This window comes from Lynx rufus, unplaced genomic scaffold, assembly GCF_022079265.1.
Source record: "Lynx rufus isolate CCGP_SWC_20201006 ecotype Redwood Valley unplaced genomic scaffold, mLynRuf1.p SCAF_7, whole genome shotgun sequence".
NCBI classification, from domain to species: Eukaryota; Metazoa; Chordata; class Mammalia; order Carnivora; family Felidae; genus Lynx; species Lynx rufus.
The window spans coordinates 45,255,704-45,271,518 of NW_025814889.1; the positions used below are offsets into that span (position 1 = coordinate 45,255,704).

Below are 15,815 nucleotides of genomic sequence, written 5' to 3' on the forward strand. Positions count from 1 at the left end.
TTGGGACAGAGAGAGACAGAGCATGAATGGGGGAGGGGCAGAGAGAGAGGGAGACACAGAATCGGAAACAGGCTCCAGGCTCTGAGCCATCAGCCCAGAGCCCGACGCGGGGCTCGAACTCACGGACTGCGAGATCGTGACCTGGCTGAAGTCGGACGCTTAACCGACTGCGCCACCCAGGCGCCCCCGTAATTGCCTTTAATGGATGAAACTCTGGCTGCATGAAAGAACTTCTGCCATAGGGTGTCCTACCATAACAATTCTTTATGATCTTAAAGTGAATAAAAAGACGTACCCTTCTGGAAAAAAGAACAAAAACAAACAAACAAACAAAAAAACACTCTCCATGCAGGCTTTGATATGTTTTATTGGAGCAAAATCTCAACAAAAAGTTGCTTTCATTTACAGAATTTAATATGTGTGAGGACTATCTAAACCACTTGGACCCAAGTGAGAAGAACCATTAAGCCTGTTTATGTATTTTCTTATTTTCAGTGGGCATACAAAACAAGAGTTTCACATTTATAAAAATCCCAATATTGTAAGTGACAAACCCATCCCTTAATTAAATATAAAAACAGCTTTTAAAAAAACATACAACTTAGATTGGTTTAATCTTGAAATGTAATCCAATAAGACTAAAAACTAAACATTTCAGGTCCTGTACCAAGTAGTAAAATACTCGAAGGCCTTCAGGATCCCTAAAATTTAAAAAGGTAAAAGTTACTTTTTTGTTCCTAAAATGAAACATATAATTTTGTAAGTTAATTCCTAAAACAAAATAAAAAACAAAACAAAGGAATCCAGGAGAAAGGAAGGATTTGCTGCAACTAAAATGAACATACTGAATAATTTTCATTTCCTTTCTCTATCTTTTCTACAAAAAATATAAATTTTATTCACCAGTCTTCATTTCATACTCAAGTATTTATTTTCTTATCAAAGTAAGAACTATACATAGCAAAAATGTATAAAGCAGATATAATTATAAAGATAGAAAAAATAATACTCGTAATACTATAAAATGTCACTCCTTACAGAAAAACTATGAATATTTTGGCATTTCTCTATTTTCATAACTAAAAGCATTCCCTGGCCCCTTTTGATTAAAAAATTTTTTTAAATGTTTATTTTTGAGAAAGAGAGAGAGAGAGAAGCAGAATGCGAGTGAGGGAGTGGCAGAGAGAGGGAGACACAGAATCTGAAGCAGGCTCCAGGCTCTGAGCTGTGAGCACAGGGCCCGACTTGGGGCCTCAATTCATGAGCCGGGAGATCATGACCTGAGCCAAAGTCAGATGCTTAACCGAATAAACCACCCAGGGACCCTTGTTCCTTGTACCCTTTTTAACGTTGTTTTCCATTACATGAAAAATAATTCGCAAATGATTTCTAATTAACAATTCTCTTTTTGTTAAACAGTTGGATTTTTCCCCAATTATAAGACTCCAATGACCATTTTTATGACTAATAAAGCATTTTCATTATTTCACAGTATTTCCCTAAAATAGATGCTCAGAAATGGAATTACTAAGTCAAAGATGAATTTAAAATGCTAGCACCTTTTGATGCACAATTATCAAACTGCTTTCCAAAAAACACTGTACCAATTTAAAATCCCACTTAGGATATGAACGCCAGCCACATCCTCACCACTGTGGGGAAATAAATGTGATAGTTTAAAAGTAACTGGTCGGTCTTTATTGTATCTAATAGTTACTATACATTCATTCCTTTCTCCTTTCCTCTAACATATATTTACCAAGCACCTATCCTGTGCCAGGCACTGTGTTAACTTTGGAGAAAGAGCAAGGTTCTCATGGAGTTTATATTCAAGCCAGAAAAGCAAATAAATAAGTTATTACAATTTAGGGTGATAGGACAAAATACTAAGAAAACATTTTGAGGGGTAAAGAGAGAAAAGTAACTCCAAGTAGAGAAATTTTTCAGACAAAAACAACAGTATGTCCTACAAAGGCCCAGAGGAAACAAAGTTGGAAAGACAGAGGAAGCTAAAACCATCCTTAAGTTATAATGACTTTTTTCAAATTCTTTCAAATATTAAATTCAAAGATGAGGATGATGTGATAATGGATGATATAATCCAATAAGGATTTTTTAAACTCTGTAAAAAGATACCCAGATTTTTACCAAAAATAGCTATTACAACGTGGTCATTATTGTACACAGTTATCAGATTAACATTCTTTTGATAATCACAAAAATACGCTGCTAACCACTTTGATAGCAAGCCTTTAATGACATAAAAGTTAGAATTACATCTGCATAATAAACTGATAGGATGCCACCGATAATCTTAGAAAACTGGCTACTGTTCTAAAATGAGCCTCTCTAATTAATTACGTCAATTTAGTCAAAATACTTTAACATACTCACTTTGACTGATTTACATCAATAAGAGAACCTATTTTTGATGTGGTAAAAGAAATGTGTTCATCTCCAATTACAATTTCAAGTTCCTGAAAAAAACAAAATAGATTCATGTAGTTAATATAAAACTCCATCTCAGAAGCGTCTGTATTCTTGTTACCTAGAGGTCCCAATTGTAGCTGCGAGTTTTCTAGCAGTCATAGAGGAGAAAAAAAAAAAAAAAAGAAAAGAAAAAGGAAAAGGAACTTGACCTATTAGACATAAACTATGTCTGTAAAATAAAAACCTCATTGAATGCTCAGGAGTCCCCCATATTAGGATCAACCAAGAACTGCTTTCCAGAGATCTCATAAAGAAAACACTATAAATATGAATGACACATGAACATTTCTTATGTCCGTAAAAACTAAAGAAATAACTTTGAAGCACAATGTTGTAAAAATAATAATATGGGTAAAAACCTATTTTTAATAAATAAATATAAGCACACTTAACCATTCTACCAGAAATGCAGAGTATTAACAGCACCACTTTGGGATCTACTGTGTATGAGGCCCTGCTGCTAGGGACTTTAAAACATACTCTGTAATCCCTAAAATACCCTTATCAGGGTATTTGACAAATGCAAAATACAAGATTCATAAAGCATAGGGAAAAGCATCAACATTTACAACCACTAATAAGTGATAGTACTCATATTTGAATCCTGGGCTGTTAACACTGAAAGACTCACACTTGTTTGACTTCACAAAGCATTTAAAATTAAGCACTACTAAAACAAATACAACATACTGTAGACATTCTCAGTGTGCCATAATTACTGGATAAGTTTTTCTCTATATTTTATCTGCAAATCTAAAACCAATGATTAAGAGGCTATGTCTGTAGTGATGTTATCAGGTTAAATAACAAATGCCATTAAAGACAATCTCAGCTATATGTCTGATCAAAAGACCTAATTACACACAGTTTATGGCACACACAGTATGGAGAATTACCTAAGGCTCTCAAACAATCATAAAATCTTTGACTCAAAGATCCAATGGATGATCTCTGGAACATGCTTAACCCTCCCCACTAACCAAAACATAAACATATCATCAAGTGGGTACATAAAATACTGGGTTCTCCCAGAGTCTAAAAGAGATAAAAGGTTTACTGCCGTTGTCTGTTTTTTAGTACAAATGTACCCATTGCATAAAGCAAACTGAGATTTAAATTTATTTTTTAAAAGTGTTTCAATGCATAAAATAAATACTGTTAACTATTACCTTTGCTTTCCTAAATAATGTTTCTTTAAACAGAAGAGCTAAGTGACTGCTATAGAATGTCAGCATCTATTCGATTTCTCCACATTTTCTTCTAGAAGAAAGTAATATAAAGTCAAAGAAGGTGACATAAAGTATAATTCTTAGGAACATAAAAAAGTGAAATTAACTGTTTCTTCCTCCAGGAATTGTATCTCATGTCTTCAAGAGTTGAAAAGACCCAATCAAACTATCTTTTTACAGAGTGAAATGAAACCTTCAAAGTTCTTCACAAGCCCTCTGAGAAACATTAATTACTCTAAAGGGAATATGAGGCAAAAGCAATGGTCAGTTCGAACAAAGACACCAATCAAATCCCTCTCCTGGGCATAAGGATGCAAACAAGGGTTCTCAAAGTTATAAAAATGAAGAAAGTAAATTTTACAGTCAATAAGAATCCTGTCTTGAATTTAACAAACACTGTACTTATTCCTAATAGAAGTAATACACAATAGAAATTATTCATAATAGCGTGAAAACATCATAGCTTTAACTGGGGAGGCTAGAGAGAGGACTGGTCAGAAAGAGGTCTAAATCTTGAGCTAGGCATTGACTCCTTTACTACTCAGAGGTAGCACAGGAAATGAGCCTAAGTGAAACAAAATTAAACAGGATTTACCGGGTGCCTACTAAATGGAAAACCAAAGAACCAATGGTCTATTCTAAATACATAAGGAGAAACGTAACAATTAATTATATTACCAACTTTTAAGACGTATGCATTTAAAGAACCACTAAACACCAACCTGTCGGCCAACTCTGTCAGGGGGAGGCCACAAAGCATCATCTTCTTTTGTAATTTCACTGTCGTCAATGATTCTCTTCAGTTCTTCCATTACACTCTTGTGTACATAAGCCTGAAAATAAGTTCCAGTAAAAATCTCATGTCTATTTCTTCCCCCAACTCAGAATGAAATAATCATACAATGTTACAAACACTAAGTATTCAAAGGGAGTATCAGGGAAGAATCGAATGCTGATTCCAAAATTACAAGGTGGGGGAGAATCACTCATCCATAGGATTCTTCTTCATTCTCTTGCCCTTTCCTTGAATATACATTTGTCTCCAAATTTAAAAAAAAAAAAAAAAGGTAATTTACACTAGCCTCCTTTTAAAACCCTGGATTCTGGACTTCATAACATGGGACTCAATTACCTGAGTGGTTAATGGTGATCAGGGAAAATCTATAAGGTGAACAGAGGCAAATACAAGTAAACATCACAGCTACTGTTCTGAACTTTTTCTTATCCCTAACTTTTGAGCCTTTTATTTAAATTCACACTGTGTTTAGCACCTGGGTAGCTCAGGTCATGATCTCAGGAGTTCATGAGTTTGAACCCCGCACCAGGCTCTCTGCTGCTAGGGCAGAGCCCGCTTTGGATCCTCTTTCTCCCCCTCTCTCTCTGCTCCTCCTCTGCTTGGTTTCTTTCTCTCTCTCACTCTCTCTCCAATAAATGAATAAAAACTTAAAAAAAAATAAAATGCATATTGTGTTTAAATATTGACTATCAATTAGTTTTAAATAGTGAATGTGACATAAAGACAAAATGAACTAAATCATATGTTCAAAGGTGGGTCTACAATTTAATATATTCAGATTGCTTCTTTTGATGTTACACATGCTACAGTTATATCTAATTTAAATAGAATAGTTATATCTAATTTAAATAGTTATATCTAATTTAAATAGAATCCCTTTTCAATCTATAAAGTGGCTTCTTTATAGTAATATAGCCTTAGATGTAGTTTTGTAAATTCAAAAAAGATCTGAAGAAAATGGTCTAAATGTAAAAAATTAGACATTCAAAAAGAACTTACCTCCTTTCTGATCATGACATCATTTTTGTAATTGCTGTTGTTGGCATATCTAAGCTTTCCTGTGGGGAGTGGAAAAAAATTCAATCTATAACAGCAAAAACTGCTAAAAAAAATAAAGAAAGAAAGAAATGACACTGTAAGCAATTTTGAAGGTAAAGACCATTTTATACTACCACTTTTTTTATTAATAGTTTCTGCCTTTTTAGCATAAGATCAATGCTAGATCTGTATTTGCTGGTAAAAAAAAAAAAAGCTAAAGCTGAAGCTAGTCATTTTCAAATACTCCATACCTTCAACAGAATTTTTAAGTATTCAACATAATTTTTAAATATTTCATGCCTTTGGGGCACCTGGGCGGCTCTGTCAGTTAAGCATCCGACTTCTTCAGCTCAGGTCATGATCTCATGGTTCATGAGTTCGAGCCCCGAGTCGGGCTCTGTGCTGACAGCTTGGAGCCAGGAGCCTGCTTCAGATTCTGTGTCTCCCTCTCTCTCTGCCCCGACCCCACTCATGCTCTATCTCTCTCTCTCTCTCTTAAAAATAAATAAACATTAAAAAAATTTTTTTCAATAAATAAATAAGTATTTCATGCCTTCAATATAATTGGAGGGCCTTTAAAGTTTAAAGTTTATTTATTTATTGGGGGCGGGGGAGCACAAGCTGGGGAGGGGCCGAGAGAGAGAATCCCAAGCTGATAGCACAGAGCCCAATGTGGACTCAGTCCCATGAACCACGAGTTCATGACCTGAGCCCAGATCAAGGGTCCGACACTTAACCAACTGAGGCATCCAGACGTCCTTTAGGAGAGTTACTTTTAAGGCTCATTTGCTTAAGCTATTATCATGAACTAGACAGGGAATCTGAAAAAGGAACTAACATTTCTTTTAAAGCCTATGTTTTATGTCTTCATTGGTCCTAACTGATTTACCCAGAGCATTTAATCTAATTGGTGCTTCATCTATTCATGGTTGAGGAAACAGAGTTCAGTTATTTGCCCAGGGACACAAAGATTCAGATCTGGATCCACCTTCTTTCAATACTCACGCTTTCCCTACTACTCCAAAATGTTCTCTATACAATATGGCAATGCTAATATTTTAGCACTGTCACTAGGATGCATATGCTATGTAATGCTTCTAGATAAAAAAGTAGGCCAGTTTGTTAGCTGACCTATAGTTAATTTTAATCCATCGTTGACTTTTGTACTCCCTGATGCATGCTTCTCCTTATGGCTGTAGTCAGTTGCTCAGGGACAGATGTAATATGGTCCTGATCTCTGATGTTACCCTAATGAGGTGATCCCCTCACTACTTAAGGAAGTATGTGGAATGGTGTGATGGCAGATTACTGGATGAGAACCACCGTCCTGGCATGAAATTTCCCTGATAATATCAGACTGCTTAATTTACGTGACTGGCTAAACAGGATATAGGCAAGCTGAAAGCTGTTCACAGGCAAAGACACTAAGAAGATTATCACCTAAAAAAAGAATAGATGGAACATTCAGGTAAATTTGGCTCCTTAGCTAAATTGAGAAGAGACATGGGGAGAACAAGGGAGAATAAAGTGATTACAGTTTTTAAATTGCATGGCTGTAGTTACCTTGAGTTCTTCCTTCAACGTCTGATTATCTTCCTCTTTCCTAATATACGAGGCTTCTCTACTTTTTCTTTTCTTTTTTTAAAGTAGGCTCCACGCCCAGCGTAAAGCCCAACATGGGGTTTAAACTCACACGACCCTGAGATCAAGACCTAAACTGTGATCAAGAGTCAAACACTTAACCGACCCACGTGACCCTTCTCGACTCTTTCACTCCCACAGAACTTTGCCCAAAACATATCGCACCACTTAATATCCACGCTGTTTTATGGCTAGTTTCATGTCTGTGTCGCCCACCAAGACATAACTCCTTCATGGAAATTAAAGAGTCTTATTCATTACTGTATCCTCAATTTTTGTATTTACTTGTTGCCCAGCACATAACACACATTCAAAGAAGGAAAAGCCTAGGCGGGTGGACTGCCCAGGTTGCCAGGAGAGTTCAGTATACAGTAACACTTCTCTTTAGAGAGAATCGGAGCTGTCAAAAGATAGACTATGTTGCACCTACACGGCAGCAGACCGTTCACCCTTTGCTCATGCTGTTTTCAGCAGTCTGAATGTTTTTCTCCCTCACAGGCCCAGAACATCCTATTCTCATTTAAAGACTCATTTGGGGCTCCTGGGTGGCTCCATCGGTTAAGCTTCCGACTTCAGCTCAGGTCATGATCTCTCAGTTTGTGGGTTCGAGACCCGCATGGGGCTCTGTGCTGACAGCTCACAGCCTGGAGCCTGCTTCGGATTCTGTGTCTCCCTCTCTCTCTGCCCCTCCCCTGTCTTTCTCTCGTTGTCTCTCTCAAAAATAAATAAATGTTAAAAAACTAAAAAAAAAAACAAAAAAAAAACACCTCATCTTGAAAGAGGGCTTCAGCTGCCTCCATTGTGATCTCAAACTTTTTAGTTAGGTTCCTCCTTCCAGCTGGTCTTGGCTCCTGCAGAAGACCCTAAAGGCAAAGTATCTCCTAATGGGAACCAAAACTACCCCCTCAAGCAACAAGGACTGCCCGGAGCCAGCAAGACCTCACCAGGGATTGAAATCCAAGACAATGATCAATTTAAAATTCAAGGTCCACCGGCACAGAACCCACCCACCTTTGCCCCACGTTTTCCTTACATAAACCTGGAAGTATTTTTGGCATTTTAGAGACGTCTTTGAGAAGCTAGTCCGCTGTCTTCCGGTGCTGGCCTCTCTGAAATAAACTTTCTTGTTTCACCATCAGTAGATTCTCTACCTTTGGATTTGTCAACGAGCCTCCGATTTGGTCTGTTTGGGAACCCGGGAGACAAGTGCTCCTGTAGCCCTGCGCACCAGCTGCAATTTCAACTGTTACCTTCTCTAGGAAGCTTTCCTTGGCGCCTCCTACACGTAGCCCTAACCATCCCCCTCTTTTGTATTCTTAACGCATCCTATGGGAAACAACTGTATTTAAGCACCCTAAACACATCATTACATTCATTTTTCTACACTGAAGAGCTCCCCTCTTCTGAGCAGGTCCTTTTCCTACACATGTGGCTTGAGAGGCAGGGCCTGGATGAATACAATGGTTGAATGGGGAGTCCGAAAATTAACTGGTCACCGGAAGACCTTCAGCATCCCTTGGACCCCGGCACGATGGGATGTTCTTCAAAATGTTCAGGTATGACGTCAAGTACACGAGATGCCTTTTCAGGTCCCTTCCGGTGCGCTGGATGCAGGATTCTGCTTACCCCCAAGTTTTCAGTATCTGGCAGGGTTCGATTTTTCTGAATTAATTTACACCGATCAATTTTCTTTTCTTCACGGAACCAATGTACGCCTCGGATAGACTTTCGTTCGTGTGTATTTCGGCTCTAGTGGCCCCAGCCCCCACCGCAGGCTCGCCAGCCCACCGCGGACGGCTCAGCCCACCCCGCCCCCTCCGCGTCCTCTGCGCTCCGCTTCCCCCAGCCGCGCAGCGCGCTCGGCGGCGGCGCCGCTCCCCTGCTCACCGTCTGGCCGAAACTCGAACTCCAGGAACTCGTGTCCAAACTTGCCCTTGTGCCCTACGTAGTAGCGCAGGTAGAAATCGCTGGCCATAGCCATTTTCGTCCCCTTGAAGCCCGCCCGAGGCCTGGCCGACGTGCCGCCCGGCGCCTGGTAGTGACGTCATCGCCCAGGGTAAAAGCGTCGCGGCGGGCGTGCCTTTCTGGTCCCCGGTGAGCCGAGGAAAGCGGGAAGGCGGGTTCTCCCGGGAGAGACTCGGAGGCGCTGGGGAGACTTGAACTTGGTTTCGCAAGGTTGGAAGAACATTTTTTTTTTTTTTTGCAAAATTAAGTAGATCGTGTGCTACAAGCAAAACACAGAAGTGTGAAAATGTCATAGTATTTTTTTATGGGCTGAGAATTCAGGTTTGCAAGTCGCTTTTACTTTTCGGGTCTCTAATTCTCGTGGCACCCTGCCCTCACGAGGGGGGTGTGGCATGAATTCGCCTTTCACTGGTGGAGTGAGGAAAGATAAAGCCAGAATCCGAATGGTTGACCTGGACTACAACCCTTTCCTGCAGTTAGATTCCTAACCGGAGATTTCCCCCTTTGCACCACGGTTGCTAGCTAGCTCACAGCTAGAAGCTTATCAAACAAGAGGTATGAAATTTGAAAGACACATTGAAACTAAAGATCCCTGAAGTCACGGTATAAAAGAGTTCCTTTTAATAGTAAAACGTGTACCATTCAGCAAGGGTTAATCTTTAGTAGCCTGTGGAGTTTTGGCAATTTGACTGAAGATCAAATGGTTTAGCCCACGTTTCTTACCAGAAAAGAATTACATTGGGGAGGGGAAAGAATGCTCCAGTGTGGAATGGGTTTTGAAGGAGGTGGAAAGACAAGGGGAACGTTTACGGAGTCTACTTTTCAAATATTATTGATCACCCTGTTTTTACCAACCGAGTAATTCTGCTGGGTGACCTTTAACCCTCAGCAGTATTTAAAATAAAGAGTGGCAGTCAGAAGACCTGCGATTCATTCCCATCACTTATGCTCTACTAACCTTGGTTACTTAGTCACTGTCCACACCTGTTTGTTCACCAACTGAATGAATATCCTATGATCAACTTTGTCAATCTTTGTTGAGAAGATCAAATGAGATAATACAAATATAATAAGCTTTAAAATTTATAAAAACAAGGGTGCCTGCGTGGCTCAGTGGGTTAAGCATCGGACTTCGGCTCAGGTCATGATCTCACAGTTCATGAGTTTGAGCCCCACGTCAGGCTCTGTGCTGACAGCTCAGAGCCTGGAGCCTGTTTCAGATTCTGTGTCTCCCTTTCTGTCTGTCCCTCACCCACTTGTCTTCTCTCTCTCTCTCTCTCAAAAATAAATAAACAATAACTTTTTTTAATTTATAAAAACATACAGGCATTTCTTATGTGCCAGAAATGGACAGACACTGGTAATGATAGAGCCCTTTAGAAGTTTAGTCTAGAAAAGAAAGCAAACATGTAGTCAGATATTAGCACAAGGAAGCAAATATTACAAGAATATTTTTAGCTCTTTTGAGGAAGATACAGTCGCAGCTACAAAGGAGCTTTGGACTTGCCCGCTCCTGTTCCCAGCTCACTGCTGTTAGCTCTCTCCAAGGAACCAGTCATGAAGAAGCCGCACCACAGCCATGGCTTTTATTTTTTTTATTTTATTTTTTATTTTTTTTTCAACGTTTATTTATTTTTGGGACAGAGAGAGACAGAGCATGAACGGGGGAGGGGTAGAGAGAGAGGGAGACACAGAATCGGAAACAGGCTCCAGGCTCCGAGCCATCAGCCCAGAGCCCGACGCGGGGCTCGAACCCATGGACCGCGAGATCGTGACCTGGCTGAAGTCGGACGCTTAACCGACTGCGCCACCCAGGCGCCCCCAGCCATGGCTTTTAAAGACACCATAAAGACACCCGTGGAACCAGAGGTGGCAGTTCACTGAATTAGAATTATTATAACCAGACACAACTTAAAATCTTTGGAGAAGGTATATGCTGACTTGATCAGAGATGCAAAGGGAAAGAATCTCAAAGTGAAAGGACCAGTTCAGATGCCTGCTAGATTCACCACAAGAAAAACTCCTTGTGGTGAAGGTTCTAAGACTCAGGATCATTTTCAGATGAGGATCTACAAGTGACTCATTGATTTGCACAGTCCTTTTGAGATTGTTAAACAAGATTACTTCCAAGAGTATTGAGCCAAGAGTTGAGGGTGAACTCACCACTGCAGATGCTTAAATCAATTTTTTTTAATAACTTGATTATCTGTTGTTAAAAAAAAAAAAAGAAAGAAAAGAAAGCAATTTTTTTTCAACGTTTATTTATTTTTGGGACAGAGAGAGACAGAGCATGAACGGGGGAGGGGCAGGGAGAGAGGGAGACACAGAATCGGAAACAGGCTCCAGGCTCTGAGCCATCAGCCCAGAGCCCGACGCGGGGCTCGAACTCACGGACCGCGAGATCGTGACCTGGCTGAAGTCGGATGCTTAACCGACTGCGCAACCCAGGCGCCCCAAGAAAGCAAATTTTAAATGCTGGTAGTACAGCAGAAGAAGCAAGCCACTTTATTGGGGAATAGGGGAAATTGAAGAAAGGGAAGTATCAAGGAAGGCTGTGTAGATGTATGATCTGAATTGGACCTTGTTGGGTAAGTTCAGTGTATGGTCAAAGGGAGGGAAAGCATTCAGGGCAGAAAATAGCCTGAACAAAGGCACAGTGGTATGAAAGTGCGTGATTCTGGAAAGCCAAACACTTCACTATAGTTAGAACATAAAGTTCAGGGGCGCCTGGGTGGCTCAGTCGGTTAAGCGTCCGACTTCAGCTCAGGTCACGATCTCATGGTCACGTGAGTTCGAGCCCCGCGTCGGGCTCTGGGCTGATGCCTCAGAGCCTGGAGCCTGCTTCTGATTCTGTGTCTCCCTCTCTCTCTGCCCCTCCCCCGTTCATGCTCTGTCTCTGTCTCAAAAATAAATAAACGTTTAAAAAAATTATAAAAAAAATTAAAAACAAACAAACAAAAAGAACATAAAGTTCATACAAGTGGAATGACTAGAAAGGCAGACTGGGCCAGATTATGTTGAGTCTATATTAACACTTATATAACTGTCAATGTAGAAATCTATATTAACCATTGTATAAATGTTAATATAGAAAAGTTATTCAGTTCCTGTTATTTGCTGCCATTATGGAAAATATACAAGAGACATAAAGCACTATCCCTTAACACTAAGGTGACTAACTGTTCTGGTTTGCCCAGGACTAAGGAGTTTCCTGCAATGTGGGACTTTTCAGTTGTAAAGCCTGCAAAGACCCAGGCAAACCGAGATCAGTTGGTCACTGTACTTACTACAAGAATAACCCATAGAAATCTGACCACATATTCCATAGTATCTCTGAAAATATAGGCAATAATCCATTTGGGTTGTTTTGTTTGTTTGTTTGTTTGTTTGTTTGTTTGTTGTGCCGGGAGCCTCATTCAATATATTTAGATTCCCCAGTACATATCCATCAGATTTTTGGCTCACATGCCAATGTTCATCTTCATGCTTACGTAAGAGAGCTACCGGTTCCAGAACTATGACTATGCCAATAGTGCATGTGGAATGCGGTAGTAAGATCTTTATCTGTAGGCCAATTACTGTTTTTAATCCCCTAAAAAGACTTGTGCGCTAAAGACTAATCTTTTCTAACCCCTGTCGGTTTTTAAGGTGAAATGTGCAAATATATTCACTTAATCCTTTATATATGAAAAAGTAATCTCTTGTGTCATTCTCTCTTGTATCATGATAAGCATTGCAAAGTGGTCTTCTTGGATGGTATACGACGGAGATGTGGAAATGTTCTGAATGGCTTGTGAGCACTTGAAATGTGGCTAGGGAGAATAGGGAGTGAATTTTTTTCTTTTTAAAGGTTTCATGGGTATGAATTTAAAATAATACTGAAATAGCCACATGCGTCTATTGGCTACCATGTTGGACAGTGAAGTTACATAAGAACCATTTCATACACTTTTAGTTGGGCTGGAAATATTTTTCAAACATTGATAAATCTGAATCCCAGTTGCTGTAGGCTTCAAATTAGAGCATACTTACTAGTATCACCACAGTTCATTTATGAAAATAAATGTTTAGGGCTGTCTAAAGGAAGCCAAGTAAAGAATTATTTCTGTCTTCGCTAACGTAACCTATCTGTGGTTAGCTTTAAAAGACCCTTCTGAAGCAGTTAAGAAATACACATTTTATTTCCAACTCCAGTTGAAAATAAGACTTCATGATTTAGTCAAATACACAATATTCATTGATAAAATAATGAATTTTAAGTTTATTGTTTTCAGCTTCATGGTAATGAATCAAGTCAGAGGGCTATGGTCAGAGATGGTTATTTCTTAAGTGTTAATTTAGTCTTTTTTAAACGTTCTGATTTTCCCTGCATCTAAAACTCTTTCTTTTTTTGGTCTCTCAAATCTGCTTTATCCTCACACTTCTTTTGCCTTTTGCCTCACTATTTAAAATTATCAAGTTATTCCTACTTATAATTTTCAGAAATATGTTATGAATTTCGTGAGATAAACACTAGAGAGCACAGGTTTTTTGTTGTTCTTTTCTTTCTTTTCCTCTCGACTGCTCTCCTCTCTTCTTTCTTTTCTCTTCTCTTCCTTTCTTTTCTTTTCTTTTCTTTTCTTTTCTTTTCTTTTCTTTTCTTAATCAGTAGCTTTTGAATAGTTTACTTTTGTATTTACAGAACAAAAGCTTCCAGGACTATCTCCTTCCATTAAATGGACCAGAGTAATAAATCAAGAATATTATATAATCTAAAACAGCAGTCTAAGGTAATTTAAAGTTTTTTTTTTTAATTTTTTTTTTCAACGTTTATTTTTATTTTTGGGACAGAGAGAGACAGAGCATGAACGGGGGAGGGGCAGAGAGAGAGGGAGACACAGAATCGGAAACAGGCTCCAGGCTCTGAGGCATCAGCCCAGAGCCCGACGCGGGGCTCGAACTCACGGACCGCGAGATCGTGACCTGGCTGAAGTCGGACGCTTAACCGACTGCGCCACCCAGGCGCCCCTAAAGTTTTTTTTTAATGTCAGAATGAGATGGTCTATTTCAGCCTTTATTCCATCCACCCACCTTTCTCTTCTCTCTTCTATAATACCTTCTCTATGGAATTTTAACATAATGTCGTTTTAATCACTCAGTGGTATTGCTTTTTTAGTAAGAGAAACACTATCCTGGAGAAATACCAAAATTTTCACATCATTGTTTCTCAGATATGTTCATATATGGTGAGCACTATTGCTACATTATTATGACATGATGATATATTTAATTCCATCATTCAAACTAATAATTTTTTCCAGTGTATGACAATATTATATGCTTCTAACACAAAGCACGACCACTAACCCTTATTTTCAAAACAAGTAAAAAGTCTCTAAATTAAGCTGTACTTAAAAATCCCCAGTTTTCCATTGTACTTGCCCTATTTATTTGTTCAAATGAGATATGGTAAAGCAAAAATTTAATAAAAATTATTATAGCGAGGTTAAGATTAAGAAGATTCTGTCCATTAGCTTACTTTTTCTTTAAAAATGGTGAAGAAATTATTCCATTTTAATAACAAAATATCTAAATCTACCATGAAAAACACTAGTGTTCTGCCTGAGCATGATTTGAAACTACTGGTTCAGACTATTCTAAGTTAAACTACATTTTCAACTTCCAATTCGACACTGTATCCAGGTGGATGTTCGCTCAGTTCCTGGCTGTGTTAGAGGCTGTTTTGAACAATAAAGCATAAATTGGGAAAACGGGATCAAGGGAGGGAGGGAGGGAATCAAAACAATAATACAAAGTCTAGCCCAGATTCAACATAATTGAATGGTAGATATTTTAATTCTCTTTTCCATTCATTAGCTCGGAAATACCATGACTGTCTGACCAGTCGAAATGCCAGAAATATAATCCTCCTTTTGGAAAGTGCCTGGCCAAGTGAGGAAAAGACCCAGTTTTCTTAGAATGAACAATTACTGTATCCAGTTTTCCAAACCTGTATCCAGAAAAACAAATAAAATTATGGATCAAATTTTAAATAGCAATCATCTGATTGCTGATTTCCCTCCTACCAGAACATATTTTAACATGCAGTATGAAAGAGCAGCTCTCCCATTAATTATGCACCACTTTTCTCCTAACTTCAGTATGTCCCCATCCACTTGCCTATTTGCAGTTCCTCAAATAAATTATGCTTTTTTTTTTTCCTTGCCCCAGAGTTTTCACACATATAGTCCCTCTCCTGGATGGTTCCTCTCCTCACTTTTTGTCTGGGTTTAAATACCATCTCTTCAGGGAGGCCCTCATTTTACATCTCATTCTACTATCCTATACTTTTTCCTCATAGCGCTTAACCATAATTTATAATTATGCCTACACAAATATATACATACAGTCTCTTTCCAGACTGTAATCAAAAGCCCTCTGTTTGTTTTATCCAACATCTAGAACAATGCCTGGCACAGTTGGCCCTAACACTCACCTTTTTAAAAATATTTGCATAAATACATAAGTATTTTGTAAATTTGACTTATGTGAACAGGCAAGAAACAACGAGATTCCATAGGACTTTATCATTTTGTGCCAAGCCACTCTATCTCCCTTCTCCCTGTTGCAGCTTAACACCCATTTAAATCCTGAGGAATCATTGTGGTATTCCTACA

The 15,815-nt window shown here is 38.9% G+C and overlaps 1 protein-coding gene across 5 annotated transcripts; it reads right to left on the reverse strand.

Annotated features, from left to right (window-relative positions):
- Positions 1-349: 349 nt before the first annotated feature.
- Positions 350-9,321, reverse strand: LOC124502455 (protein mago nashi homolog 2). 5 transcript variants are annotated; one of them, XM_047067120.1, is made up of 5 exons: positions 9,082-9,321; positions 5,515-5,573; positions 4,442-4,552; positions 2,395-2,477; positions 350-701 (listed from the first exon to the last, which is right to left on the reverse strand). In XM_047067120.1, exons 1-5 carry the CDS (start codon positions 9,173-9,175, stop codon positions 602-604), a joined length of 447 nt encoding a protein of 148 aa, XP_046923076.1. In that variant the 5' UTR covers positions 9,176-9,321; the 3' UTR covers positions 350-601. The 5 variants fall into 5 exon arrangements, with proteins under 5 accessions (XP_046923076.1, XP_046923075.1, XP_046923079.1 ...); XM_047067119.1 differs by having other exon boundaries at positions 5,515-5,617; positions 9,082-9,308; XM_047067123.1 differs by lacking the exon at positions 9,082-9,321 and adding an exon at positions 8,346-8,877.
- Positions 9,322-15,815: the final 6,494 nt, after the last annotated feature.

Coding starts and splice junctions, on each gene's coding strand:
- LOC124502455 (XM_047067119.1), bottom strand. CDS start 9,242: ATGACGTCACTACCAGGCGCCGGGCGGCACGTCGGCCAGGCCTCGGGC. Junction 5,618..9,081: donor GTTCGAGTTTCGGCCAGACG/GTGAGCAGGGGA, acceptor TATTTTTTTTAG/CAGTTTTTGCTGTTATAGAT. Junction 702..2,394: donor ATTGATGTAAATCAGTCAAA/GTGAGTATGTTA, acceptor TTTAAATTTTAG/GGATCCTGAAGGCCTTCGAG.